Raw genomic sequence first — 26,899 nt, 5'->3', positions numbered from 1 at the left:
CGGGTGAGACAGAGCAGAAAGGGGTTAATTGAGAGCACTGGTTAATAAAATAGGGTTCAGATTCTTTCCTACTGTAAATGCATTTATTGTACTTGAATGTTCTTAATCCCGGGATGAACTTGGTCCATATTGGTTAACTGTTTTTATAGACCAGTACACTTGTATGAGCTGGTCTTTAAAATGAAGGAATCATTGTACCAGGAACTCAGTGAGGCAGATCCTCTGATGGGGTAAACTGGTGTAGCTCCACTGACCTCAAAGGACATTTCCATCAACTGAGATCAGGGCCATTACCTTTAGGAGTGAATGTAGAATGTCCTCAGTCAGTTTACTTTTAGACAGGCAGAGCATCAGATCTCCTCTGCTCACTGGATGAATGGAGAACAAATACATTTTCCTTTTTTTCCCCTCAGACCCTACCCAGGACGACTCGTTTTGCTACGAGCTGACCCGTTCATCCCAGATAGTATCACTGCTTTTCCCTAATGCAGGTAAAACTCAATTTACCTGGTCTGTAAAGAAACTGATACCTGTGAATATGGTCATTTGCTACGATCATCTTGGCCAAATGATGCCTTTGGATGAGCATGCAGATTTTCTATTGCAATCAATGAGACTCCTACATACACATCCAAGGGCAGAATTTGGCCCCTTTAAGGCTCAAAGAAGAGTTATGCTGGGGTTAAGCAAGAAGGCTCCCACTAGAGTAAATTGTATTCAGGCAGCTAAAGCCCTAATAACCTCTTTGAAATTTTGGGAGTACTTTTTTTTCCAGGTAATTTGAAAAAACCTCAAATGGGTTAGAAAGATACATTTTAAATTGTGGTCTGTTTATTCAGTTCCCTTATTTGCCATACATTTGAAGCACCAAAAGGAGTTAGCATTAGAAAATCTGTACTTCAACTTCAGTACCAAATGCGTTAGCAGTGGAAGCTGCAGATTGTCCCTCCCTCCATCTGCTCCCTTCCCCTCAAGCACTACATTAACAATCTACAGCAGACTAGTCAGCCACGTATATGAAATTGTTTGAAAGCGTTCAACAGAAGTGGACTGTGCCTTTTTAGCTGCCTGTTGCTCCTGACTGCTAGAGTAAGTTGCTTCATCCATGTCAGAATCCCCTCGGTCAGAATAATCCACGGTTTCCACTACCCCAGGCCTTTTCGCTTTTGCCTGGATGCCGTCCGCAGAGTTCCTTTTTTTCTCATTAGTTTTGGAAAGGGCAGACTGAGAATCACTGCAGTGCTGCAAACCCTGCTGGGCTCTGTCACCAGTGTGGTTGCCAAAGAAGCCATTTGTTTGGCTCTGAGACAGGCTGGCACTTTCAGTCCTGGAATCTTGGGAGCTCAGGCTTCTGTCCCGTTTGCCCACAGACAATCCAGATGAACTCCCCGAGATGGGCCTCTGGTGACCTTGGGATCTGCTGTGTTCCTCTGAAGATGATTCTGCCTCATTGTCCTGCATTGACGAAGGCCTCCTTAAATAACCCTTTGTTCCATTGGCAAGATTTATAGATGACACTGAAAGATCAAAATCCAACAATTAACAAGTTACATTTACTCTGCTACAAATACAGAAATCATGATTACTCAGGTTAACACAAATGACAATCTCCAATCTTATCAACGAAGCAAGGACATACACTAGTTGCACACAAAATTTACAGTGATACATTTCTTATATAATCCAGTATTGGAGCATGGACTCAAACTTAGAGATTTATAGTAACAATTTAAACCTTCAGACTATTTCTACACTATTCCGCAGCGTGGACTACAGGGGGTGTGAACTGAAGAGTGTACCAAAATGTTGCACTCTAACTGCCGCGTGTGGATGCTGCTGTTGTGAACTAAAAGGTACCCAGTTCATGTTAACATAGTCCTCTATTAAACAGGACTATGTTAACGTGAGCTAGTTACCTTTTAGTTCATGACAGCAGCATCTACACGGTGCAATTAGATCGCAATATTCTGGTGAGCTCTGCAATTCACACCCCTCGTAGTCCACACTGCGGTGCAGTATAGACAAGCCCTTAGAAAAGCTAAATCAGGCATTTGGTTCTTCAGAAGGTCATTAAAAGTCCATCATGAGAGGTCTTAGGGTGCGTGGGTGGAAATCAATCTCTCCTATAATGAAAGGTAAAGGAAAAAACAAAATTTGTAATATAAATTTAAGGATATTTTAAAATACCATTGGAAAGTTTGTCCTTGGGCTGAGAGATGACAAGTGTCACATCTTCAGGAGCAGTCTCCAGAATTTCTAATGCTGCATGATGGCTGACACCCTCTAAGCTCACGCTGTTCACTGATATTAGACGGTCTCCTGCACAAAAAGATTTGTTCAGATACAAACAATCCAGAATTTATGTTTCCAGACTTTAATGAGGTAGCAAGGTTATATCTGTGTGCAAAGGTCTATGCTCATTTTCATCCTCAATAGTTGACACTGAACATCAAAATATTTGGCCAATAAAATTAAAGGAACACTGTCAAATTGAAGCCTAGACAAGTTTTTAAAATGAGTTTAAAGTAACTTCAGCTCCTAAACACCTGTCTTTGTCTCCCTGACAATTTTGGTGGGATTACAACTACATTGTTCTCTAATTTATAAACATTTCTACATTCCTTATTGCTGTGTGAAACACAAACAAATAAAAAGGGAAACTGAGTATTGTGAAACAGTGAAATTGATTATCCATAGTGCTGTCAAATGCGCAAAGTAAATACGGTGAAAAAGTTGAGATTAGGTAAACACAATTTTAGGAGTGACTTGTGACAACAATAAATTAAATTTTTTCAGATAGAAGTGTGGTTTTGTGCTGTTTAAAACTGAAATAAAGTAGCCATCAAATAGTGAAGTCAAACATCATAATTTCTTTACATGAATTATAATAATTTTCAGACTACTTAGGACTTCTACAGAACATTTCATTTCATAGTGCGTAATGATAATCAATCATTAATACTTCTGAAGTAATTATCAACATGTACGCTCCATGGAGAAATAGAGACAGACATTTAAGGGGCAACCTCCCACAACCAGAGATGGAGTCAGTTAGAGACAGGACTAGAACGAAGGAGTTTCTGGCCCCCCAGTCCTTTGTCTGGAGCACATCTTTCTCTAATCATATAATCTACCTGGTTTTAAGGACCCATCCAAGTCAGCTGGCCCTCCAGGAATTACTGAATGAATAAAAATTCCCAGATCAAGTTTTCCAGTCTTCTCCCCACCAACGATCTGAAATCCTATTTAAAAACAAACACACGCACACAATGATGTCAACCATTCGTTCATTCTTTACAAGTTTATATTTTGCCATTTGATACAAAAGATTTATTACTCTAGCAGTTTTTAAGATCACACATATGTAAAAGTGACCTGCAAAAGGAAAAGACTGCTGTCTTCTCCATTTTTTTTTCATTTCTATGTTGCATGAAGAAGGCTTAAAAGGTTTATTTCAATAATATTTTCTTTTCTGCTTGATTTTTACCTAAGAAATTCAGACCTTGCCTAACTGGCTTTCCTGAAAGTCTCTAGGGATGACTGGAAAACCTGGAGGACTGTACATCAGAGATATGAAAGAAGTCTAAATTAATTCATTGAGCACGTTTGAGATATTTTTTATCGATTTAGAAGGTTTGGGCCTGCTTGTTTTGTTAATGTTCAGACATTTGAGTTCAATGAACAAGACTTAGAGTAAATCTCTCTTGATTAAAGATGTAACACTCTGGCCTGCTAGTTAAGGCTGACAACCCTCATCTGAGACCTGCAACGTGTCTCTCCAGGTAAACCTGGGAAGACCACACTTGATTTTCTTCTTCTTTATTTTCAAGTCCCCCCCAGCTGCCTCACACACACACTTCTCCCACGTCTTAAGGTTATCTTTAAGAGATTTGTTGCAATCTACGAGTTTAAGGCTCAAATATAAATAATGTTTCTTCTTGGTATTTTCCCCATTTGGAATTACACAGTGGTGATACACTGAATCTACAGAGCAACTGTCAAAAGGCCACCTCAGAGGACATCACAAAGGTGGGCCAGATATAAAATTACTCTCATTTTTCATATGGGGACAATTTGCCCAGGATCACAAGGCAATCAGTAGCAGAGCAGGGACTATAATCCACTTCTTTTGTGTCTTGTTCCTCTGCTTTAAACCATGAATTAATGTTCCCTCTCTGATGAAATTGTGTGTTATATAGCAGAGGAAAGCAGTAAAAGTAGTTCATAATGGTTTTGTCATGTTTTTTTTTAAATCTCACAGCTGTCCATGTTACCTGGACACAGACACAAACCTGACAGCCCCCTTTTAGAGCAATTTAAACGAGAACAATTTGGAATGGCATTGAGATTTCTTTCAGCAGGTTACTGGCTTACAAAACTAATGATGAAATTTTACTGATACGGAGCTTTTCAAAGGGATGTACAGATCATTATCTGCATTTGACAGACAAGGAAACTCAGACAGACTTGGCAAGGATCATTCATCAGAGCCAGGAATAGATTCTGTGTCCCCAAATTCCGAGTCTGAGATCTTTCCACTGACCTATGCTGCCTTCCCCCAACCACGTTTCCTCAGTGTGTGTGCATGTGCATATATATATATATATATATATATATATATATATATAAAAAGTAGAAATAGTCTATTTCACTTGTGTCCTCCATACAGTTACCGGATCACAAGGCTTTAGCAACTTACCTAAGCCATGTTTTTCATCTTTTTTCAGATTCACCAAGGTGATCTCCCTTTCTGGCAAGGACACTATAAACAAGGCAGAGCATTGAGTGTCTATTGAAAAGTCATCATGTGATAATAAAACATATTGACTGGACATCTGCAAAGTGATGTGCCTTTTATGTTCATTTTTATATCACTCTGTTTACAGGACTTGTAACTCCAAAGGGCACTATCGAGTTTGACAAGTCTAAACATGGACCTGCCTCAGCGCAAGGGGCTGGACTTGATGACTTCTCAAGGTCCCTTTCAGCCCTACATTTCTATGATTCTGTTACCTACTCCTCTGCCCGTTTTACAGATGAATTAAAATACCATTCAATTCTCTCTTTTTTAAACCAAACAAAAGGACTCTTTTTCCTTCCTCCGTGTAAAAAGCAGTCTTTAGGATATACTGTTTGGGGCCACAATCTTGCAAGCTCTCTGATTTTGCAACATATTAGTCCCATTCAGCAAAGCACTAAAGCATGTGCTTAAGTGTTTCACTGAATAGGGAAAGACTTAAGCACATGCATAAAGTTAAGCCTAGGTTAAGCGCTTTACAGAATCAGAGCTATTGAATTCAATGCGGGACTATGTGGGACTGGTGTGCAGGAAGAGGCTCTAAGTTTCTTAACTCCAGCACATCTGCAAATTTCTTTCTTTGCATTTGCTGTAGTTTGATAAGTTAAGTTGCTTTAATCTTACAAGCTTTGAATGCCCTCAAATTTTATCCATGTCATTCTTAAAGGGACCCTATCAACTTGAAATAGGCCCCAACATTTAGATTCTGAAATATAGTGCTTTTGGGGGGAAAAACCCTGTTCCAATACAAAATGCTGTTTTCCAGATTTTTTTTTTAAATGAGTTCCTGTACTTGTGCACAGGGTCACCTAGAGAAGTGCTCCTTTGCCTGCTTACACAGCAGGCCGCAGGACAGGAGAAGAGCTGCTATAGCACAGTCTCCCTCAACGTGACAAAGAGCAGCTGCAGGCCACTATAAGCCTCCTTGGCAGAGAGTAACATGAGCCATTTCCCCTGGTCCTATCCCACTCCATGATTCACCATGAGACACAGATCAGGAGTGGGGGGAGCTCTTACACTGGGACATCTTCCAGGGAGACAACTCTACCTCCTCCTTGAAACAGGAAACCCAAGCTCCCTACCACGATAGGAGTGAGGAAAGAGGAACCGCCCCCAGATGAGAGTGGAAGGAGAGAAGAGCAAGCACGTGCCAGAAGTGACGCTTCCCCAAGACAGGAGGGATGTAGAAGGAACAGCCAGTGCCCTCAGTGTAAGTGGCTGCTGAGGGGTAATTGGCGCGTACCACACATCATGTTGGTGTTATGTTTAGTGCTGGCGGCTAAATATTTGGCGAGTGCTGTGTGTGTGGTGATGTGCAATATGTCGTGTTGCGTCATGGCTGTATTTTTGGGAGGGGGGAGACTGGTCAGGGATTGGCTGGAGAAGAAATCACACTAGTGTCTGGGGGTGTTGTTTGGAAGGTGGATGGTAAGGGATTGGCCGGATGGGACAGGGTAAGGTCAAAACACACAGTAGTATGGTGCAAATCAAACAAAACCAAGGAACAACTAAGTTACATTATACAACTGAAATGCATTTACTCATACTGGCATCACTAGTTCGGAGGCTGGGATTGGGAAGATGCTATCACCACAATCTGGCCCTACAGATTGCATAGGGGCTTTCAGAGCACAGTATCAGCTCTGCGAGGTCCAGGGGTGGCAGGTTTGTCGAAATTTTGGTGGTGCCCAGAACCTGCCCATCCAAACTCTGCCCACCCAAACTCCGCCCTGCACCTACCTACAGCTCTGGGAGGGAGTTTGGGTGGGGGGAGAAGGTCTGGGGTGCAGGCCCTGGGCTAGAACAGGGGATTGGGGTGCAGGCTCTGGGAGGGAGTTTGGGTGCAAAAGGGGTGAGAGGTTGGGCTCTGGGAGGAAGTTTGGGTGGGGGAGGGGGTCTGGGGTGCAGGCTCTGGGATGGAGTTTGGATGCTGGGTGCAGGCTCCAGGCTGGGGCAGGGAGTGGGGGTGCAGGAGGGAGTGAGGGGTGCAGGCTCCAGGCTGGGGCAGGTGTGCATGAGGGGGTAAGGGGTGCAGACTCTGGGCTGGGCGTGGGGCTGGAGGAGGGGGTGAGGGGTGCAGGCTCTGGAAGGGAGTTTGGAGGCGGGGGCAGAGGGAGGGGATGCAGGCTCTGGGAGGGAGTTTGGGGTATGGAGGGGTGAGGACTGTAGGGTGTGGCTGAGGATCAGGGGTTTGGGAGGGGTCTCAGGGCTAGGGCAGAGAGTTTGGGTGAGGGCTGGTGGGTGGGGCTGGAGGGTTCATGATGCAGGAGGGGGCCCAGACCTGGGGCAGAGAGTTAGGGTGCCAGGGGATGAGGGGCTGAGGTCAGGGATGAGGAGTTTGGGGTGTGGAAGGGGCTCAGGATTAGGGCAGCGGGTTGGCATGCAGAGGGGTGAGGGCTCTGGCTGGGGGTGCAGGGGCTGGGGTGGGGCTGGGGATGAGGAGTTTGGGGTGCAGGCAGGCTGCCCCGGGGGGGCTGGGGCCAGAGAAGAGGACTCCCCCCAGCCCTCCCCCCGCTGGCAGCACACTCACCCCCACCACTGTCACTGCATGTGCTCCCAGGGCCCCTCTCAGGTCCCCTCGCCTACGCTGTGGTGGGTGCTGGGGGGGGGCTGCCATCACATGTGCGCCTCCTCCGCTACGGCTGCCCCTCACTGGGGGGGTGAGGGGTGGGGCTGCCCCTTGCCCAGCAGGGGCAGGAGCGGTGACTGTGGGCGGGGGGCCCTGCATTGGTGGAGGGTCCTGCCGGAAAATGTAAGGGCCCGAGGTGGAAGGGCAGGGTAAGGGCAGCCTGCCCTGCCACTAGTGGATGGGTGGCACTAGGACCCTGCAGCGGCAGCTGATGCCTGCTGGGAGCCAGCAGAGCAGAGGCAGCCTGGAGCTGCAGGGACGCTCTGGGGCCTGGGGCAGCGAGTGGGAGCAGCAAGTGGGGGCTGGGAGACGCTTGGGGGAGGGGTGGGGGGGCAGGCAGGGCCGGGGGAGAGACCAGGCCCCAGACATTGTTGGAGCTGGGCCCCCGGGCTCTGAATATTGCTGGAGCCTGGGCACCACGGACCCGTACAACTTGCTGCCCCTGGCAAGGTCACCGTGCTGGTGCATGATAAGTAGGAAGTATCAGGACATGACAACCAACTGCCTTGGGAAACATATGAAAACAAGTCACCACTGAAGAAGGTCAAAAGAAACCAACAAAAAAAACCAAACACACCCAAACACACCACAATTTGAAAAGAAACTTCACTTTCAGTTTTTAAGGTGTTACTAGCAGTGTACCAAAGGGAAAAAATGACTCCTAAAGAGCATGATTTTTAAGGTGACAGCATCCCTACAAATCTCAAACAACACAGGCTGCTGACTGACTATATTTAGCTGTGACCCTTTTGGAAAATCTCTCAAGAAAGTGAGTCAACATCAGCTGTTAGAAGTTAAATTTAAAAAAGTAAAGGGCACCCATCCCATTATCTGAAGACAGTGTCCGATAAGATGACAAAAGGGAGCAAGTGACAACGGTAGTCAAGAGGGCAGTAAAAGCATAAAGCACGTGTTTAAATATCATGAAGAGATTTTATTAGAACCCTACCATTTTCTTTCAGTGGCGCTGATGGAGGATTTCCAGAACTATTCATGCTAATACCTGGAATGTAAATGCAACTATTAGAGATTTAACTAACAATATTTCAACCTTCTTAATAAAACTAAAGTACTTCTTGGTAATGTCTATATACAGCGTATGCAAAAGTTGATCCATGATATTGCGTTACTTATTCATACTGAACATGGGTAAAGCCAGAGATTTTGATTTAGCAAAATCAAATTACAGGTGCATCTCGGTCCTGTTCCAAAGTTCAGAGTGGCAGTGGGTTGGAGAAAAGGAGGAATCAGTAAAGAACTGAGGGTCTCTGAGGCTATTCTCAACTTCATATAAAAATTTAACATTAAAAAAATCTTATCAATAAAAATAAAGTCAAAGGCTAAAACTACTAACATCATACAATGTATACACACAACTAATTAATGTACACTAGACACAGGAAAATTCCTTTCTTTGTGGGTCAATAAGAATTACAACAACAACAAAACTGTCCAGGTTGAATTTTTCATTGAATTTTGCATCTCCAGATAAAACTTATCTAAATGTACAAGTCCTCATTCATATTCATAAATTGAAACTGCCCTATTTAAATTGTCATCTCTTTGTACTCTTAAAATATCCCTAGCAATACATAATCCAGGCATAACGCAATGGTTTCTTTTTTTTTTTAAGTGCCTCTGAGGTTTAGAAAGTTATGCATAGCCTTGCTCCCTGCAATTCTTGATTAGCAATGCTATGCTAATACAAACCAAACAATTTTTCTGACTTATGTTCTCATTTCTTTTCTCCACCCTCCACCAGAAAACAATTTCTAAGAAACTGCTGGAGTTAAATGATGAGCCTCAGCTGAATATCTATCTACCAACAGATTTGTGTCAAGGAATACATTTTCTATGGAGGTTTTAATTTCAAGATGATATTGCTGTACTACAGAGAGCAGCAGGAGAGTGACAAACAGAGAACTCCACGACCACTTCCACTTAAAAATCGGAAACATTTAATTCTAAGTTCTCTATCCCCTGTTAACATATTGCTTTTGATCCCTGTCTTGCCAAGGTCATGCAGAGGGAACAGTTATTACTGTGCAGAATCCCACTCAAGACAATGGGACTGGCAAAAGCATCTGTATTTGTGCCCCAAACCCTTTGCAGAATGGTGGAGTAAGATTATGTCAGTTAGTTACAGGTCCACAGAAGGATAAGGGTCCTTCAACCACCTGCTACAGCAATTCGGTTCCGTTCTTTTAGCTCAGTTATTAGAGGCCCATGTTTCTGGAGCTGAATAAACAGGCTTATAATTGTAGCATCATCTGCGTGTGTGCACACACAAACACTGATCATGTGTATCTTTTTAGAGCTTCATAATTCCTCAGAATAACCATAAGATATAGCATGCACATTGCTGTAGCAAGAATCCTAGTCATTCAGGATTCCTGCTACCAGGGCTAACGGAGATGGAGGGAACTCTGTAGGTACTGCTCTGAGATACGGGACAATAGCCAGTTCATGCCCAACTCAGCCCATCTCCAAGAAACCAACCTTTTCTCCAAAGACACTGCAAATGTGGGGGTGGGGGTGGAAAGGTAGGCCGGTGATGAAAGACAAAAATCCACAGAGTAACTGATGTTCCCAAATAACAGAACTGGGAAAAGTTCTTTGGAACTTTAAGCACTATTTGCACACAGGTTTGTTACTTTTACAAAAAGGGGATTTTTCTGATTTGTTAAAATATTTTGATTTTAAAAAGAAAAATCAAAACACAACCAAAAAAAATCCATATGTAAAGGCAACACAAGCCAGTAGCAAACAGTTCCTTAGCAGGACACTAAAGCAAACTGATACCCTGTACATTAAAGCCTTACATCAGAGAATACTCTAGAGTTTAGTTAGCAAATAAAATAATAATACTTTTTCCGTGCTGACCTACAACATAAGCTTGACCAGTATCTTCAATGGATGATGAGTCTGATTCATTTTTCCTCCTTTCAAGGCTTCTATTTAAACCTGCAAGAGATTTTGAACTAAACAGGATGGGGAAAGAAATGGAAGGAGGGAGGGAGGGAAGGAGGGAGGGAGAGGGGAGAAGTCAATGTAATAAAATAATAATATAAATAATAAATGTGGTAGAAATGAAAACTGATGTAAAAATGTAGCTGCATTGCATAAAAAGACAAAGCTTTGGGAAGCGAGAGTGATTCTTACTTGTTCGGTTTCATTGCTCCAGCCATTGACCCAGCTTCAGATTTTGGCATCTGTTGAAAGATTCTTCCTATCAGCTCCTCCATTTTCTGTGGGGAGGAATCCACAGCGGTGATAACATTTTTCCGATGGGGGTAAATAGAGATCTGGCTCTGACTCAGATCATGAAATGATTTGCTCATGGCTCTGGGTCTTTCCTCCCATGAAGCTTTCTCATTCTTCTCTTTGGAGCAGCCAGGAAGTGGTTGAAAAAGTGACAGCTCAGAGCAGGAGAGTCTCTTCAGAATTTCAGCTTGAACTGACAAAGGTCGGAGCTTGTTCAAAGTACTGCTGGCCAGACTGCCTGTACTGATTGCACGTCCCATGTTAAATCCTTTAACGGACTCTGTGTGAAGGTTCAGACTCCTAAATGATGCTCTCTCTGCAAGGAAACAGGACTGATTTACACAAATTATAATCCTGACGTACACTTTTTCTTTTAATTTAACATCTGCTGATGTGATATATTTAAAACTAGTGGACACAGAACATTTTTAACCTTCACTTTTAAGTATAAGTGGATTGTACGACTAAAATGGCCTGGAATATCTAGCTCAGAGAGAATGGCTTGGATTTAGTTACAGTATGCTGACCTAAGCTTAGTCTACACTTGAGTCAATTCCACAGCACCAAACCACTCAATATTTCTCCTGAATTTCACTACAAGACTGAGATCTGCACTGCCATCAGTGCACAAGAGTTTTAATACAGTGTTGGTTAAAATCCCCCCAAAGGCCTAGGTAAGTATCCATGAATTTAGATGCCTGTTCAAAACTCTACTCAACATTTCTGGGATCTCTCCTCTTCAAAACCTCCTAATAAGTCTCCCAATCTCCTTCCCCATCAGGCTTCTCACCATCCCTGAGCTTTGTCCTTGCAAATCCTTGACTCTTTTCCAGCAACTGACTCTGGCACTTTGCCCCTCCCTGCCAGCAATCATTCAGCTAATCCCTGCCTCCCACAATCTTCCTATAACTGGGTCCACTACCACTGAAGTCCCTGTTGCAGGTCCAGCAGGTTTGGCAGCCTCTCTTCTGGACGTGTGCCATTGCAATCAGGTTTCTCACTCTTTGGGATGTCCCCAACTGGAGAAGCCCCAAAGTGCTTTGACATAGAATAGAACACAAGTGTTGCTTGGAGCTCAGCAGTGCTCTGTAGATAACATTGACTCCTGTAACAGGATTCTCTCAGTTAAAGGGGGCAATACTGAGATCTGGAAGCTAGCAGAAAGAGAAGAGTTAAATAAAGTCAATTGATCAGAGCCCATTATAGACCCGGAAGTTCTGGATTCAATTCAGAAGAAAGTCTGAGATACACCCATCCTTAATTTACATATGCTAGTACAGTTCATGCTCACAGATGGGAAATAAGATGCTTAAGAACAGAGAGAAACTTAGCTCATACGATTCCAACTCAGTATGATTTGATGGGAAAACCCTGTTTCTCAGCTGGTACAGTACACCCATTAAATATTACTATTAAAGTACCGTGGTCACCATTTAAAGTCTATTTGGCAACAGTTACCACACAACAGTGGAATCCGAGATGCAACAGTTTCCTCTGATTCTTAGAACATGAAATAACTGTGATAATAATTTAGCATTCTCTATACAAAGTATGCAGACATACAAGGAAAAATTTATTTAACCAAGGCACAATTGGCAAGTTTTTAAAGGAGAACCAGTGTACACATAAGTTTTTCTTAAAATGGTCTGGTATCTGCGCTCCAAGATCTCCCCTAGTGTTTATTCCGCGTTTTGGTGAATCTCCTTGGAGAAGAACTCTTCAAATAGCTACAAACTTCACATCATGTCCTCTCATTCTGCCAGCCCCGTGTAGAACTTTCCAAAAATCCTGCTAAGACTCTTAAATGCTTACACACGCTCTAATCAAGTCTTCTGTCTCTCTTTTCCCCTAGGCCAAATGTACTCAACAGCTTGAAGTCTTTCCTCCTAAAACCGACTTAATCCTTAACTAATCTGCACAGTCCTTCTATGCACTCTTTCAAGAATCTGAATCTCCAGTGTTTAAACTTGTGGCCAGTACTGTACTCAATATTCCAAGTGTACTCTTACGAAGGTTACATAAAAGAAACCATTATGGCTTGATTTATAAATAATCTCCCTTCTTATGCATCAAAAGACCTTGTTAGCTGCCTTTTTATTTTTGGCAGCCATCACACACTGAACTCTTTCCTTTGAGCTATCGTCTCCCCTGACTTTCTCATCAAGAATGCTGTTCAAGGGGATTAGTGTTCTCCAAAATCATGATCTTACATTTACATTAAAATCCCATGCACTCTAGTCTTCTGCTCACCTCCCTAGCTCGCTGAAATCCTCCTGCAGCAAGTGCACAACAGTCACAGTATGCTACGCTCCTCTCGTTTGTGTGACTCTTCTCAAATCTATCAATAAATCATCTGTTTTAATAGCAAACAGCGATTGCTGGTAATAGCATTAAGTTTTGAGGAAACCCACTTGCACCCATCATACGGGGGGAGGGCGTGTGTGTCCTTTTTTATTCTTACGCTTCATACAAATTAGCTGGTTGCAATTAATTTACCTAGGTCAAGTACTGATGCCAGCACCCTTTATCTTACTACGTTCCCATGAGATTCTTTATCAAATGCTTTGCTAAAACCAAGGTAAGGGTCAACTGCTCTCCTTTTAGACACCATACATTGTACTTCCAAGAAATGGGTCATAGCCTCATTCAAATCCTTATTTATAACCTGCCAGCTGCCCTTGTCCATGGAACACTATCTAATGAGTTAGTATAATCTATTAGAGTTAGTATCATCTCTTGTTAATTTATACTACTAACCCTCCCCTCCATCTAAGGATGTACACTTTCTATTATAGACACCTTGTGTTCTTATTACAGGCACCCATGTCTTCTTTCTCCCCCATTCTGCTGAGTTCTACATCCACCTGTTAGATCTTGTTCCCTATTTAGATTGTACGGTCTTTGGGACAGGGACTCTTAGCTTAGGTTTGTACCAAGCCCAGCACATTGGAGCAGAGATCCTGATGGAAGACTCTGAGCACCACTGCTATATAAGGATTATTATTATTAATAAATAATAATAATAATACTGCACTATTTTGTTTATTTACGTTGTGGTTGTTTCATTTTAAACTGTATGTTGTTTAACATCTCTGCACAACTTTTTGGATATTACTGTATACATTTTTCTATTAATTCTGTAGGGAATACAGGCTGGGCAATCACTTTAAAGGAGTCTATCAAAACATATTAATAGTTCCATTGTGAAACTGTGGAGGAAAGCACGATTTCCCCCTTACATCAGTTTCATTTTTGAACAAATGGAATTCTCTTAGATACTTAATTTACTTCTTGCTCAGAATTGATGGATGAACTCCCAGGCCTCTGAATTCGCAGAAGGCTGCTGTGCACACAAGCAAAACAAATCTATTAGTCTCCAGATTCCCATAGCAAAACACAAGCTGTGTGTATAAAAGTCACTGAGTCTGGCTGGGCAAGAAAGCCTTGCATGCAATGTCTTCTGTGCTTTTTAGAATAAGCTGACATTGAGTTAGAATATGGCTCAAAGGACTTGAGTCATTTTGTTCCATTTCTTTATGCTAAATGGTCTGCAGCGTCTGATAGAACAGAAAAGCTGCACAGTTGCCATGATCAATTCTCTCTTTCATCAGCTATCAGCATTTCTACAGCAGTGGAGCCAGACTCTGATCTCAGTTAGACCAGTGTAAATCTGTAGTACAGCAATTGGTTGTATAGGGGAGATGTCTCTGCAGACTGACTGAAATGTAAAACAAAGTAAGAATGAACAAAAGAGACTGAACAACATACCACTTTGGGGGCTCTATAAAAAGCCAGTGGACCAACCAGGCTGCATTCCAGGTAGAAGCCAAATAAACACTGCTTATCTATTTCAAGGAGGAGAGCATTGTTCAATCCAATTTAAGTTACTAATCTACAAAGGAATCTTTTTCTTGTATCTTAGCCACTCACATTAAGATTAATTGACAACTACTTTCTGAAGAAACCAACTCACACTGAGACAGTTCTTTTTTTGATGGTTGTCTAGAAGTTTTAATTAGCATGTAAATTAGACATCCCACTGCTTACGAGATGTGGTGTTATGAACTGCTTCCCCTCCTGTTTGCAGTCACATGGACCTCCTCTCCTATCTGCATTCACACATCCGGTTGTAGCAACTACCGAAATTGCTCAAATGAAAAAGCAGTATTAGGAAAAGTATTTTTAGCTTTCTTTTACACAAATGTAGTGGCTGGAAGCAAGGAGAGCCAGCACCATGTGACCAGCCAGCTCTCTTCAGATCACAGCTTGAGAACAGCTGGCCTACTATACTTCCCTTAGAATACAGACCCTCCAAACGTAGCAGTACGTGGATGGGGCTCAATGGAATTACTACAGTACTCGCACCTTTTTTTTTTTTCCATATAAATATATACCGCTGTCATTCTTAAAATAGAAACCCACAGTCCTTACCAATGTCCTGAATGTCTTGGTTGCTCTGTCTGGCTCTCATCTGTAGCTGGAATTTGTGCTGGGAAGAGCAGAGGTGCAGGAGGTATTGGCAAGTCTTACTCGTGTCAGTTTGGAATGCATGCTTTATACCATCTGACACATTCTGCAGAGTTACTTTCTTTTTCTATAAGATGAAAAATAGGTCATAAAAATGCTGCTGTTTTTCAGCCTTGAGAGAATGTAACATGTTTCTGTGCAACCAGGTGTCAGGAAATAAGGCTTACTAAAGCAAATTGCATTAACCGGATGCATTTTTAACATACAAACAATTGTATCCATTTAAAATAATGTTAGATTTACACAGTGACATTCCTGCATCAAAAAACAACAACTACATAGTATCTCAACCAACCCAAAGTACATTCAATTCACTGTTTACTGTTGGGTCAGCAACAAACTAACAGCAGCAGTTTCTACCTGAACTTGTAGGGTAGAATTCTGAAAAAGCCCCTAAGGGAATTACAAACCCATCTGCCATTGAAAGTTCATGCAAGCTGGGTGCCTAAATCCCTTTGATAATTATGAAAATCTTAGCTGGTGTCACAGGCCTTATCTTCACTACCAAAAAAAAAAAAAAAAAAAAAAGAGAGAGAGATGTGCTCTTAACCTGAGTTAGCTAACTTGAGGTTAAACAGAAGTGAAGGCAAAGCAGTTTGTAGTTTTCACAAAAGTTAGTAGGTTGCATTAAAGACTTCTCTTCTTTGTCTGTTAAAAGACTAGCGCTTGAAATTCCAAACCTATCAACACTCACTTAACCCATTAGATCATCTGAAAGTGTCCCTATTGAGTTGAGCATTTGTTAATATTGTCCTGATTAAGCATCAGATATTGGCACTCATTATCATTTTGCTAAATTGCTCCTGGGAACATCATAAAGCAGCATAAGTGGATTTCTTAACTGTGTGGAGTATAGTATATTTGTCACACAAGCCCACTACCTTGAAATTCTTCCTCTGGCTCCACTCAGCAGGCTGTGCCCCATCTCGCACATACTCTAGGAGTGCCGCCTATGGCTATAACAAGTGGACAGGCTTTCTCCCTGTCTTCAGGATGGATTCTTGCCTTTATTTGGAAGAACTTCCCCTTGAGTTCAGGGAAACAACACTCCCTGGGAACAAGGTGCTGCATGTAAAGGGCTAAGTGAGCCTAGAGCTCCCTTCAGAGTGGGGAAGGGGAATTTGCCATTCCTACCCTGAAGATCCTGTTGCCAGCTGGGTTGGTGTGGGGTTACAAGTGCACTCCTCCCTTATCTGGCAAACCCTGGAGAACAGAGATGAGTCAGCTACTCCCAGAAAACAATGGAAAGGAACGGATCCCTACCGTGGTATTTCAGGGCCATAGGAGGGTTTGGAAAAGTTGTGGGGAGGGTGTTTACGGGGCCTTTGGGAGAGCTGAGGTGCTGGGAAGATTAGAGGGACACAAGGACAGTGGTGTGCTGGAGTGGGGTGGTGAGATGGGAGTTATGGGAGGAATTGAGGTTTGAGGGACCACAGGGCATTGGAGTTAGGAGGAGCTATGCTAGGAACTCAGATGGCATTGGAGGCTAAAGGGAGAGAGCAGTGGCTGTGGAGTGAGCTGAAACAGGACTGAAGGGGAGACACAAGTGAGAGGGCGGGGATGAGCTGCATGAGATGTGGGGGAGTAGAGAGAAGGGGCTGATCACAATAGGTGATGGAATCTGAGGCAGCAGAGGGCACCTGCAGGTGAAGGATAAACATGCAGAGATGGGTCCCAGAGTGAGGAACAGCAAAAGGGTGAGATTGGAAGGGAGGGAGGTGCTTAATAACTGTAATTCCTAATGAAAGTACAATTTCCTTTTGGAATGATGTTATGTTATTGTAAATCTAATGGAGAGTAGGGAGCAAATCTCAAAATTCACAAGAAAAGAAGGTGACAAAAACCCTTCAGGCCCCTGAGCTGTGCTGAGTTTGGAGCTCCTGTGACGTATGGGCCTAGTAACTCAGAACCTTAAACAGCAGAACCCACAAGTTAATCCCATGGAGGTGGAACTCCAGCTCCACAAAAGACATTCACAGATCACACTGCAAAATGCCCAATACAAATACATAAAAATGCAAAAATAATGAATGCAAAGCTAAAAACCAGATATACAGACGTACGCTAAAGGATATTTTCTTTGTTTCTCTCCACGGGAAGCGAAGTACAGGTGTGCGGACTCCATTGTGAACTTCAAAAATAAGAACTCCCTTGGAACACACTCCCAGCAGGATTCCAGTTTGGGATTTCTTCTCAGGCAACACCCGATGAAAATGAACACCATATTCTGTCAGCCTCTGGCACATCTACATAGAGGCACATTTGTGAGACTATGACATTAAGGATGTTAGAAAAATCTACAGGGACACTGATAAGTTAAAAAAAATCATATGGTCACACTTTACATTGAGGTTCGATTCATACAGGATTTATAGACATTATAAACATGTTACAGACATGAGCAGCATGTGTGGTAGATAGTTGTGAGCACATCAGTAGAAGGTGTTATAAATAACTATAAGCTATGGTAATAGGCAGTCTATAATAATTAACCAACTGGTTATTTTAAAAAATTTATTAAAGATTTAATAACCTATTTACAAGTGGAATATTAACAAAGTTTTAACGGTCACATTTACTCTTACTTATGTTTCTAACACCACTCTGGATTATTTGAAGTGAGGTGGAGCCAAACCTTTACATGCCACTGGAGGTTTTAAAGTTTGAAAAAGGCCCCCCCAGCCTTTGGTTAAACAAATCCTGTGATTATGAGAGAATTTGGGCAAACATCCAAAGCTCTGTATGCAGATCAAGGACATGAATCTTCTCTGATATGCTTGACTGAATGCAACCTGGAAAGCCCTTTGCTACAATTTTAATCCTTCCTGGTGACAGATAACTTCCCAAAGTATGACAGCCTTGAATTAGGAGTTCCCATCACATCCCATTTTCCTCACCTGCATGCAGATCAAATTTTGTTACTGTTTTTTTTCCTGTTTGCAGTTTTCAGTTACACTTTCTAATGCTAAATGTTTGTCTTGCCTATGTTCCTCTGTCCAATAGTGTACTGATGTATTCAGTGACAGGTTTACAATGGCTCCAGTGGCTCCATGGAGCCCGGCCCATGCTCAGAAGGGGCCCCAGCCTGCTCCGCTTGCACTGCGCCCCAAGACCCTGCTGGCTCCTCCCGCCCACCACTTGCTCCTCTCAGTCTGCCCGCCAGCTGGCTGAGGGCTCCTCTCCACCCCCTGCCCCCACCCCCTGCTCCTCTCAGTGCACCTCCGGCTCTGGGCAATCTCTGCTTCCTCCTACCTGTGGGGCCCCACCTAAGACCCCCGGAGCTGAGCTGCCTGGGACTGGTGCAGAAGCCTGGCCAGTCTCAGTCAGGTGGTGGGGGTGGGGCAGGAAGACCATGTGGGGGGCTTGAACCCTCCAGGCAAGTGCATCTTGAGGGAGCCTGGCCAGGGCAGGAACTGGCCTGACTGATCGTGCCACTCCTGAGGGACCAGAGCGATTCCTGGCCCTGGGACTGGCCCTGGCTGTGCTGCCAGCTCAGCCCGGCAGGCAGAGTCACTCCCAGCAGGGTTGGTGAGCACGGCCAGGAGGCAGGGCTTGGGGGAGTGGATCTGGGGGAAGTCTGGGGGTGGGGTGCTGGGCTGTGTAGGGGAGGGGAAGATCTGTGTGTTGGGGCACTAGGGAGAGGAGGTTCAGGGGCGGGATGCTGGGTAGTTGTGGTGGGGTTGTGGGTAGGGGTGGTGTTGTGCAGGGCGCTGTGCATTTGTGGGTGGGTCTGGGGGATCACTGGGAGTAGTGGGTCTGGGGGGGCTCTGGCCATAGGGAGTTGGGGGGTGTTGAGTGGGGAGGGCTGCGTGGTGGGCATGGGCCCACCCCCAAGGGGAAGGGGCACGCTGGCAGCACAGGGCCAGGCAGGTAACTGTGCATCTGGCAACTGCTGGTTTGTAAATAGTGCCCTCGCACTGGGCAGAGCAGGGCCACCCCTGCCATGCCATGCCCTGCCCCATTGCCTCTGGCTGGCCCCTTGCTCTGGGGACTGACCTTCCCGCGCCATGTTCCATTGCCTCCATAGGGGCCCACAAATATGTTTGGCGCTGGACCCACAAAAGGTTAATCCAGCCCTGGATGTATTGTAAGTCTACTGAACATTCATTTAGGAGTTAATACTGTTCCCATTGAAGTCAATGGCAAAACACTGATCCACTTCAGTGATGCAGCAGTGGGCCCATATAGCAGAAGTAGCAGCAAACTGTGTAGTTAAGTATCCAAAATTGTTTCCTTTCTAAACTATCATAAAATCGGCAGTTGGCTGTATTCAATCTATCATCTGTGAAAAACAGATGAATGTGTATGTTAATATATACTAGCTATCTTAAAGGTGATCTGGAAAGGAAAGGAAAGGAAAGGAAAGGAAAGGAAAGGAAAGGAAAGGAAAGGAAAATTGGGGTTAAATGCCTGTGAAATATTTTCAGTGCTCCCTGCTTCACTGAAGGTGTCCTGAAAGACACCATACTCGAGGATATCCTAGATATGGACAGTATGAGTTACAATAAGACTTCGGTTATTTGCGGTATCACGATCTGGGATACCTTTAGTCAACAAATTAGAACAAAGATGATTTCAGAGAGGGGGATATATATAAACTAAGAGTTTCCTTTATAATCGTACGATGATCAGATTCTTTAATATCTGATGACATTTTAGTAATGCACCCAGTGAAACAGCTGAAGGAAGAATATTAAAGGCTTTTCTCCATCATGTACAATTTCCTTTCCTCACTTTTAATAATTGTATCTTTTAAGTGAATCCTCTTAACTTTTGCCTCTTGCCAATGCTATTTTAGAAGACTAACTATTTTCCTTTGTTCTCCATTTCAATTCCAGGCTTTTTATCTATCCCATGTTCCTTGTACAGTGAATCTCACATGAACACAAGGTAACTCAAGAGCTGTTATGACTTACCTTCAAAAATTCTATCTCTGTTTCTTTTTCAGAAGCACCCACATAAGTGCTATGCAACTTGGGCAGCTCCTCTTTGACGTAGGATAGGTCTAGTTTCTCCATCACTCTAGCTGGTAGGTAATGTTCTAGTCTAAAATAGGACATGCCATGCACCTATAAAGTGAAGCATTTTTATTCTTCATATGTTATTACAAAAACAACCATCTTTTGTGTTTGTGTCTGTGTGTAAAGATGGGCTTCAGCTAAAACCCTGGATTTGAACTTTCTGAGTTGGGGAAAGGAGCTCAGACTCTGAACCCAGAGCTGAGCTAAATTTCATTTTTGGCCCTTCTCTCTATTCTACTATCACAAAGACACTGGGTATGAGCCAACATCCATGAAATGGCCAAACTACATTGCTGGATCCAAACACTCACAAATATTGAAAGGGACAATGGACTTGACATCCAGATCCAGATCTGAATTCTATGGCAGAGGTTCAACATTCAGACCTGAAATTCTATGGCTGAGGCGCATCTCTACATGAAAGCACATCTGTGTCCTCTCTCCACTAGTCTTCAAACAGCATAATAACTACAAACAGCAGATCAATTGAACTCCCAAAGAACTGGAACATATTCAGCCCTAAACTATACCACAGAGCAACTGCAGTAATTGAATAGCACAAATAGCAGTTGTCTATAGATGAACGTACATCCTACCTCAGCCTGGTAATCTCCATACTCAGCCTGGAGGGCCAGAGATGCCAGCAGTAAAGCTGTCTCATCATCACAGTGCATCCTTTCCTCCAGAAGATCTTTCCGTAGCTGTAGATAATACTGGTGATATGTCAGAGTGTGCCTGGGGGAAAAACAACACACAATATTGTTCCTTTCAGCAATGCTTCTAACAGTGTGCACCTATAACCTGAGGAGGTGGGAGGAAATTAAAAATGGGGAAGGACCCAATTAAGAGGATGATGAGAAAATAATGTTCGGCTACTCACTGTATAAGACTGACATCATCCATGAAAAACTTAACGCGAAAGAACAAGGTAAAGTTGATTGTGGCTTTGCTCTTTTTCTTAGGTTCCTCTTTCCATCCTTCCGGAGCAACTTTAGTTAGTTTTAAGTCAGGATCAACAAAGAAAAATTCATTGTCTGTAACATGGGTGAGAGGAAAGCATTTTCATAAACAGACACTTTCTCTGGCTGCAGAATTAAGATCAACTTTACAATTTTGCAGTTTATTCTTGATGGTTAATATTCTATCAACTAGCAGAGAATTATAATGCACAATAAAATGAGCTAAATGAATGGCTCAGTGGGTAGTAAGGAGAAAAAGTCTTTCACCATTTAAAACTTAACCCAGGATGTAGAGACAAAGTATTTCTATTTGTGATGGCTATTTGGTGGCCTACATGAAATGAGTATGGAGGTCTTAATCCATTTCCTTGTGGTCAGAAAATGACATTACCAAACCCAACACCCCTGGTAGGTGCTAGAAAATTTCATTTTGCTCCCTAGAACTTAAATGTATGAAGAGACTATGGTAAGTAAAAGCCTTAACACACTGGATAGGACTGGTTGGAACCCTGAATTCCTGGTCTGTGGGAAATTCCAAAAGTTAAAATAATCATTCTGAATGAGCATTCCACAGAACGGGAATTCCAAAATTTCAGTTCGAAAAAGTCTAAACGATATTTCACTTCCACTTTCTCTACATGTTTTCCAGGCTCACCAAGCTATTTGGAACCTGCCAGTCCACAAGGTGTGGAAACAGAAGTCTAGAAGTTCCTTGGAAACCTTACAGATTTCTGTAAATTTTGGCAAAACCAATTTTCTGGATCGGCATTTTCCCGTGGAAAGATCTTCTGCTGGAAAATTTCTGACCAGCTCTTATGCTGAATCACTAAGGGCTCAGTGACTAATACCTCTCTGCACAAGTAGCCCTACTGATCTCATTGGGAATACTTGCATAGTAAGATTGTGCTCAGAAAGAGTAATGTTAGTAGAAGCATTTTGTAACAGAGCATTTTGATCAGACCCCAAGCCATCTCCAAGAGGTCCCTGTTGACTAGAAACACACAAAGTGAAAGACAACTTGGAGAAAAGAAGAAAATGCAAAGTAACAAAGATAAAGGGCCACCCTGATTTTCTTACCGTTATTTAGGTGGAGTAATACCATACAAATTTAAGCAAATGGATCTGTTCATGGAGCAAGGTAAGGGTGGCAGAGCCTGACTTGAAATCAATGGATTGATCATAAATGATTGCTCTGGTCTCCCATCTGCAAATCTTAAATCTTCCTTTGCCTGTCTCCAACACAGCATACTTAGCTAAGTCTAGTAACTTTACACCTCCCCAATTAAAACATCATTCTTACCTTTTAGGCTAGCCAAGCCAAACAAGTGATGCTCCACTAAACCAACATGGGCTACCACCATATCAAAAACATCTTTGCAAATAGTTTTGGTATCACAGGTCAGCTCCAGCCTCTGCCCACTTAAAAGCATTATGTTTACTTTCCGCCTGGTATCCTCGTTCTTCCCTTTCTTAGTCTGCATTTTGTGAAACAAAGTATCAGACCAGTCACATGTGTCATAAAGATGTATTAATAGCTTAATATATTCCTACTACAACTTATTGCTGAATAGACTATTTCTTACCAAGATTGACTTTGGTAGATCCAAGGAGATGAAAGGCTCAATGGTCATTTTCACAAACTCGGGGCCAAAGAAATTCTGCAAATCACAGAAGTCTGAATTAACTCTTTGTTTCTACAGCCACAGACTGAGAAGTAATGAATTCTTAAAAGGTGAACTGGAAAGTTGAAATGAACACTGACTTAAACCCAGACGTGTATGCAAATTGTTTCCAGCAGCTTGGTTAGCTGGAAGATTCAACTGTGCCAGTGTGGCCGAAGTTACGTTGAAGGTATGACAAAAATATTTCCTGCACAACATTATTTATATATTTTAATATTACACATAGCTAATTTACTCCTATGCACAAGAACGAACCTGCTGTCATATCATCTTCAGATGGCCATGCCTGATGTCCCAGATGTTTGGGAATCTGACATTCACTGACACGGTTAAAAACTTCAACAGTTCCATTCCACCAATGACGTGCACCATTCATAGGCTTAGTTCTATTAAACCATTCTTCAGTTAGACTAAAAAAAATGAACAAGCTACACTCGCAGACTCATGAGCTAACAAAAAACCCTGATGCAACCTAAGGCTCCGATCCTGCAATGCTGTTCTGGTTGACCCCTGTGCCAGAGAATCCTCACTGAAGCGAATGAGGCTCTGCATGCACTTAAAGATCTGCCTTGTGCAGACCAGCCTTGTGTAGGACTGGAATGTAAGTGCCATCATTGCAGGAGTTTCAAAAACACAACAGAATCCGGCTTATAGCTAAGTTAACTAAATAACTTTACCTGAATTCAAAGCTGCACAAAGTTCTCAGTCCAAGTAGGTACTAAAGGAGGACACTGGTTAACTTCACTACTTCTAGAACATGCCAACTTTCCTGTTCTCTTTAGGAAGTCACACAAGGATTTGTCTTTTTTGGGGGGGGGTGGGGGAGTGGGAGAGGAGAGGGGATGAAATACCTGGAGGCCTGAGGTTTTACCTGCTAACATATAATATTCTCTAGAAGTATTTAATACAAATGCCTACATGGTAGCTCATTTAGAAAAGCAAAGAATTTGTGCAGTTTAGATCCTAGATGAACGACTTGGCAAAGTGCTGTGGGTCAAAAAGAGAGACATGGAGGGGACATGACCCTGGGTCATGAACAGGAGCTGGGACGGCCTGAGAGCAGTTTTATTTTTTTAAGCTGATACAGTTCAGGGCACGCCGTAGCAGAGGGCCTCGGACCGACTCCTCCTAGCGTCAGACACTCTATTTGCATGTCTGAGTCTCCTTCTCTCTTCCAACCCTCGGACCCTGCCTACATTTCAAGATGGGAGGGGAAGGGCCTGAGCTCAGGAGTAGAAAGAGAAACTGGTACAGGGACTCAGTGGTGGGCTGTCCTATGGCTGTGTGCCAAGATGCCAGCAGAATCTCCCAGGCCCCTCTTCTCCTTGGTAGGCTCCTCCTACAACCTGCTGGGGATAGAGAGAACCAAACCCGGTGACAAGGGGAGAAGTTGCTGTTGCTTTCAGATCATCCTCCCTGGCCTGGTGAGGGACAGGGGAAAAGATTTCCTGGGCCTGTTGGGGAAAATGAGAATCTACAGAATGACTAGGGTGAGCGAGAGAAGCATGTATGGGGTGAAGATGAGATTCAATTAACGGGTGACTGGAGAACCAGCAGAGAAAATGGATTCCAGAACCTGACAGGAAGTGGCACCCATTTAGTTCCAGCATCCAGAGAGTTTGAATGGAAAGAAGCATTTCTCACGGTTATAAATAATGAATTATAATGGGGGGAGGGGGGGGGAAGTGGGACAGGGCACCGGGGGAAGGAACCGTAATTACGATTGGCATGGCTGAGACGCCTACTGGTGTCAAAGCCAGAAACCGTTGCCCTAAGTTGTTTGCTTAATGATCTCTGTGCTGTTCCACACATAGCGTATGGAAAGCCCACAAAAAAGATTGAAAACCGCCGAGCACATCAGGGCAGTCGAAATGAACAACCCCTAATAAATGGCTTGTACTGCTACTTGGCAGGGAAGTGGTTAACAGCTGGGACACTTAAGCAGTGAAGATTTGTCTTCTAACTTAGCATCCCATTAAGCAAAACAGGTCTCTCTTGATGCTGTTTTAGGATGTGTGGGTACAGAATCCACAAGGCATTAGAAGTTCCAGCTTACATGAGGGCTTTCTTTCCAATCAGAAAAACCAGCCATCTTTATATTTATTTTGTGAATGGCAGCTTTGATTCTGGACAAACAGAAGTGACGTTGGAACTCTAGTTTATTTGAGCATGAGCTTTCGTGAGCTACAGCTCACTTCATCGGATGCATCCTGTGGAAGCTGCAGAAGACATTATATACACAGAGACCATGAAACAATACCTCCTCCCACCCCACTGTCCTGCTGGTAATAGCTTATCTAAAGTGATCCTTTTCTTTTTGCAAATACAGACTAACACGGCTGTTACTCTGACCAACTTGATGATCACTTTAGATAAGCTATTACCAGCAGGACAGTGGGGTGGCAGGAGGTATTGTTTCATGGTCTCTGTGTATATAATGTCTTCTGCAGTTTCCACAGTATGCATCCGATGAAGTGAGCTGTAGCTCACGAAAGCTCATGCTCAAATAAATTGGTTAGTCTCTAAGGTGCCACAAGTCCTCCTTTTCTTTTTGCGAAGACAGACTAACACGGCTGCTACTCTGAAACCCGTTGGAACTCTAAACACCATAGACTTGAATTTCAGTCTTTAAAATAAGTTGAGGCAATGCTCCACCAAAACGAATATTAAGAGTGCAAATGTGTTAAAATGTTACCCTCAGTTTTCTTTGGGTCATGGCTGTTTCCAACGCTATCTCTCTAAGAGGGTCTCTAGTGATGTCCAGCATCGACGTCCTACCCAGGTCTCCTGGGTAGAGGCTTAGTCGAGACTGCCTAAGAGCCATTCTAGCCTGCAGTTGTATCATTTCCTCTTCTTGACGCTTTAACATTATTTCTTGGCTTATCAGGTTGCCTTCAGGTGCTGCTTCATACTGCCTACTTAGTTGGAGGGGAGGAAAAAGATACAGTTATGATTAAAATACAGTTAAGCACTAAGACACCATGGTGATGGGTACAGAGTAAGAACCTAGACCAGACAAAGCAGGAATTCTAGTGTAATAATTTTTTGGGATATTTATTTATTCAGTAACTGAGGAGTTAAGGCAGAATATTCCTGGACTAAAACAGCCTGCAGCAATAAATTAATATGGAAAATACCAGGAATACTCCAAGTTTCCATCACTGTTTGTCATTTATTGTATGGGAATAAATGTGCAATTGCAGTCTCTCTACCAAAAACAATGCCACCAAAAAAACAACAACTCTATAGCTGGAAAAAAAAAACTAAGAGTGTTCTGATAAAGATCAGACTTCTCTTTTCCAGCAAGGGAGTGGATAAGTATATTTTAAAATCTGCATTTGAAAGTAACCAGAATGCATAAACTAGATGACATTTAACAGGCTTACATAACGCTTTCAACTATATTCCTGTAGCAAGTCTCTATTAATTATTTAGATGGGACTGTAAGACAAAACATCTTTGCCTGAATCAGATACAGTTTAAAACATTCGGCATTCAGATTCCTGTAAAATGTTGCATTTTAACTTTATCAATCTGCTGGAAAGAGAGATCTTGTCTTTTAAAATCCAAAAAGTCAATCTTGCCCCTTTACTGGCTTTTGGTAATGTCTATATAACGAAGAGTCGGGGGGGGGCGGGGGCGGAGAAGACATTTCTCCGAAGTGGTATTTGTGAACGACTCAATGCCTCCCGCCTATCGTTTGAGGGCAGAGAAAGCTCTGAATCAAGTACTCTAGCCATCCAAGGAGCCTGCCAGGAAAAAGAGGAAAGAACTACTTTTTTTAAGTCAAAAAACAAAAACAAACCCCAAACTACCCGAAACACAAAAACAAAACAAGAACAAACAAAGTCATTGCACGAAGGAAAAATATCCTTTTTTGTGCAAAAGTTATTTTCAAGACTTCTTTATACATCAAAAAAGGGCACAAATATACTTGATTTCTTCTCTTTTGCAGGCTGCTTATTCAGAAGGAATCAAACGTTTGTGGTATATATCCTTGGGACCCACAGCCAGGACTT

The 26,899-nt window shown here is 42.9% G+C and overlaps 1 protein-coding gene across 10 annotated transcripts in view; it reads right to left on the bottom strand.

Moving 5' to 3' along the window:
- Positions 1-26,899, bottom strand: part of PTPN13 (protein tyrosine phosphatase non-receptor type 13) — a 185,796-nt gene that overhangs the window by 36,844 nt on the left and 122,053 nt on the right. For 6 of the 10 annotated variants that reach the window (XM_084626914.1, XM_084626908.1, XM_084626911.1 and 3 more), the window contains exons 10-24: positions 25,576-25,798; positions 22,782-22,856; positions 22,499-22,673; positions 21,120-21,273; positions 20,836-20,974; positions 20,135-20,287; positions 17,282-17,464; positions 15,123-15,285; positions 10,590-11,007; positions 10,311-10,408; positions 8,377-8,430; positions 4,700-4,762; positions 3,135-3,242; positions 2,188-2,319; positions 1,057-1,517 (exon numbers count right to left, since the gene is read on the bottom strand). In XM_084626914.1, coding sequence (XP_084483040.1) covers positions 1,057-1,517; positions 2,188-2,319; positions 3,135-3,242; positions 4,700-4,762; positions 8,377-8,430; positions 10,311-10,408; positions 10,590-11,007; positions 15,123-15,285; positions 17,282-17,464; positions 20,135-20,287; positions 20,836-20,974; positions 21,120-21,273; positions 22,499-22,673; positions 22,782-22,856; positions 25,576-25,798 — 2,599 coding nt within the window. The remainder of the gene's footprint in view (positions 1-1,056; positions 1,518-2,187; positions 2,320-3,134; positions 3,243-4,699; positions 4,763-8,376; positions 8,431-10,310; positions 10,409-10,589; positions 11,008-15,122; positions 15,286-17,281; positions 17,465-20,134; positions 20,288-20,835; positions 20,975-21,119; positions 21,274-22,498; positions 22,674-22,781; positions 22,857-25,575; positions 25,799-26,899) is intronic. The other 4 variants (XM_084626909.1, XM_084626915.1, XM_084626917.1 and 1 more) reach the window with 1 other exon arrangement.

Source organism: Lepidochelys olivacea, assembly GCF_965140295.1.
Source record: "Lepidochelys olivacea isolate rLepOli2 genome assembly, chromosome: 4".
NCBI lineage: Eukaryota > Metazoa > Chordata > Testudines > Cheloniidae > Lepidochelys > Lepidochelys olivacea.
The sequence above is the reverse complement of the archived record's forward strand: the minus strand, read 5'-3'. Positions and strand labels throughout refer to the sequence as shown.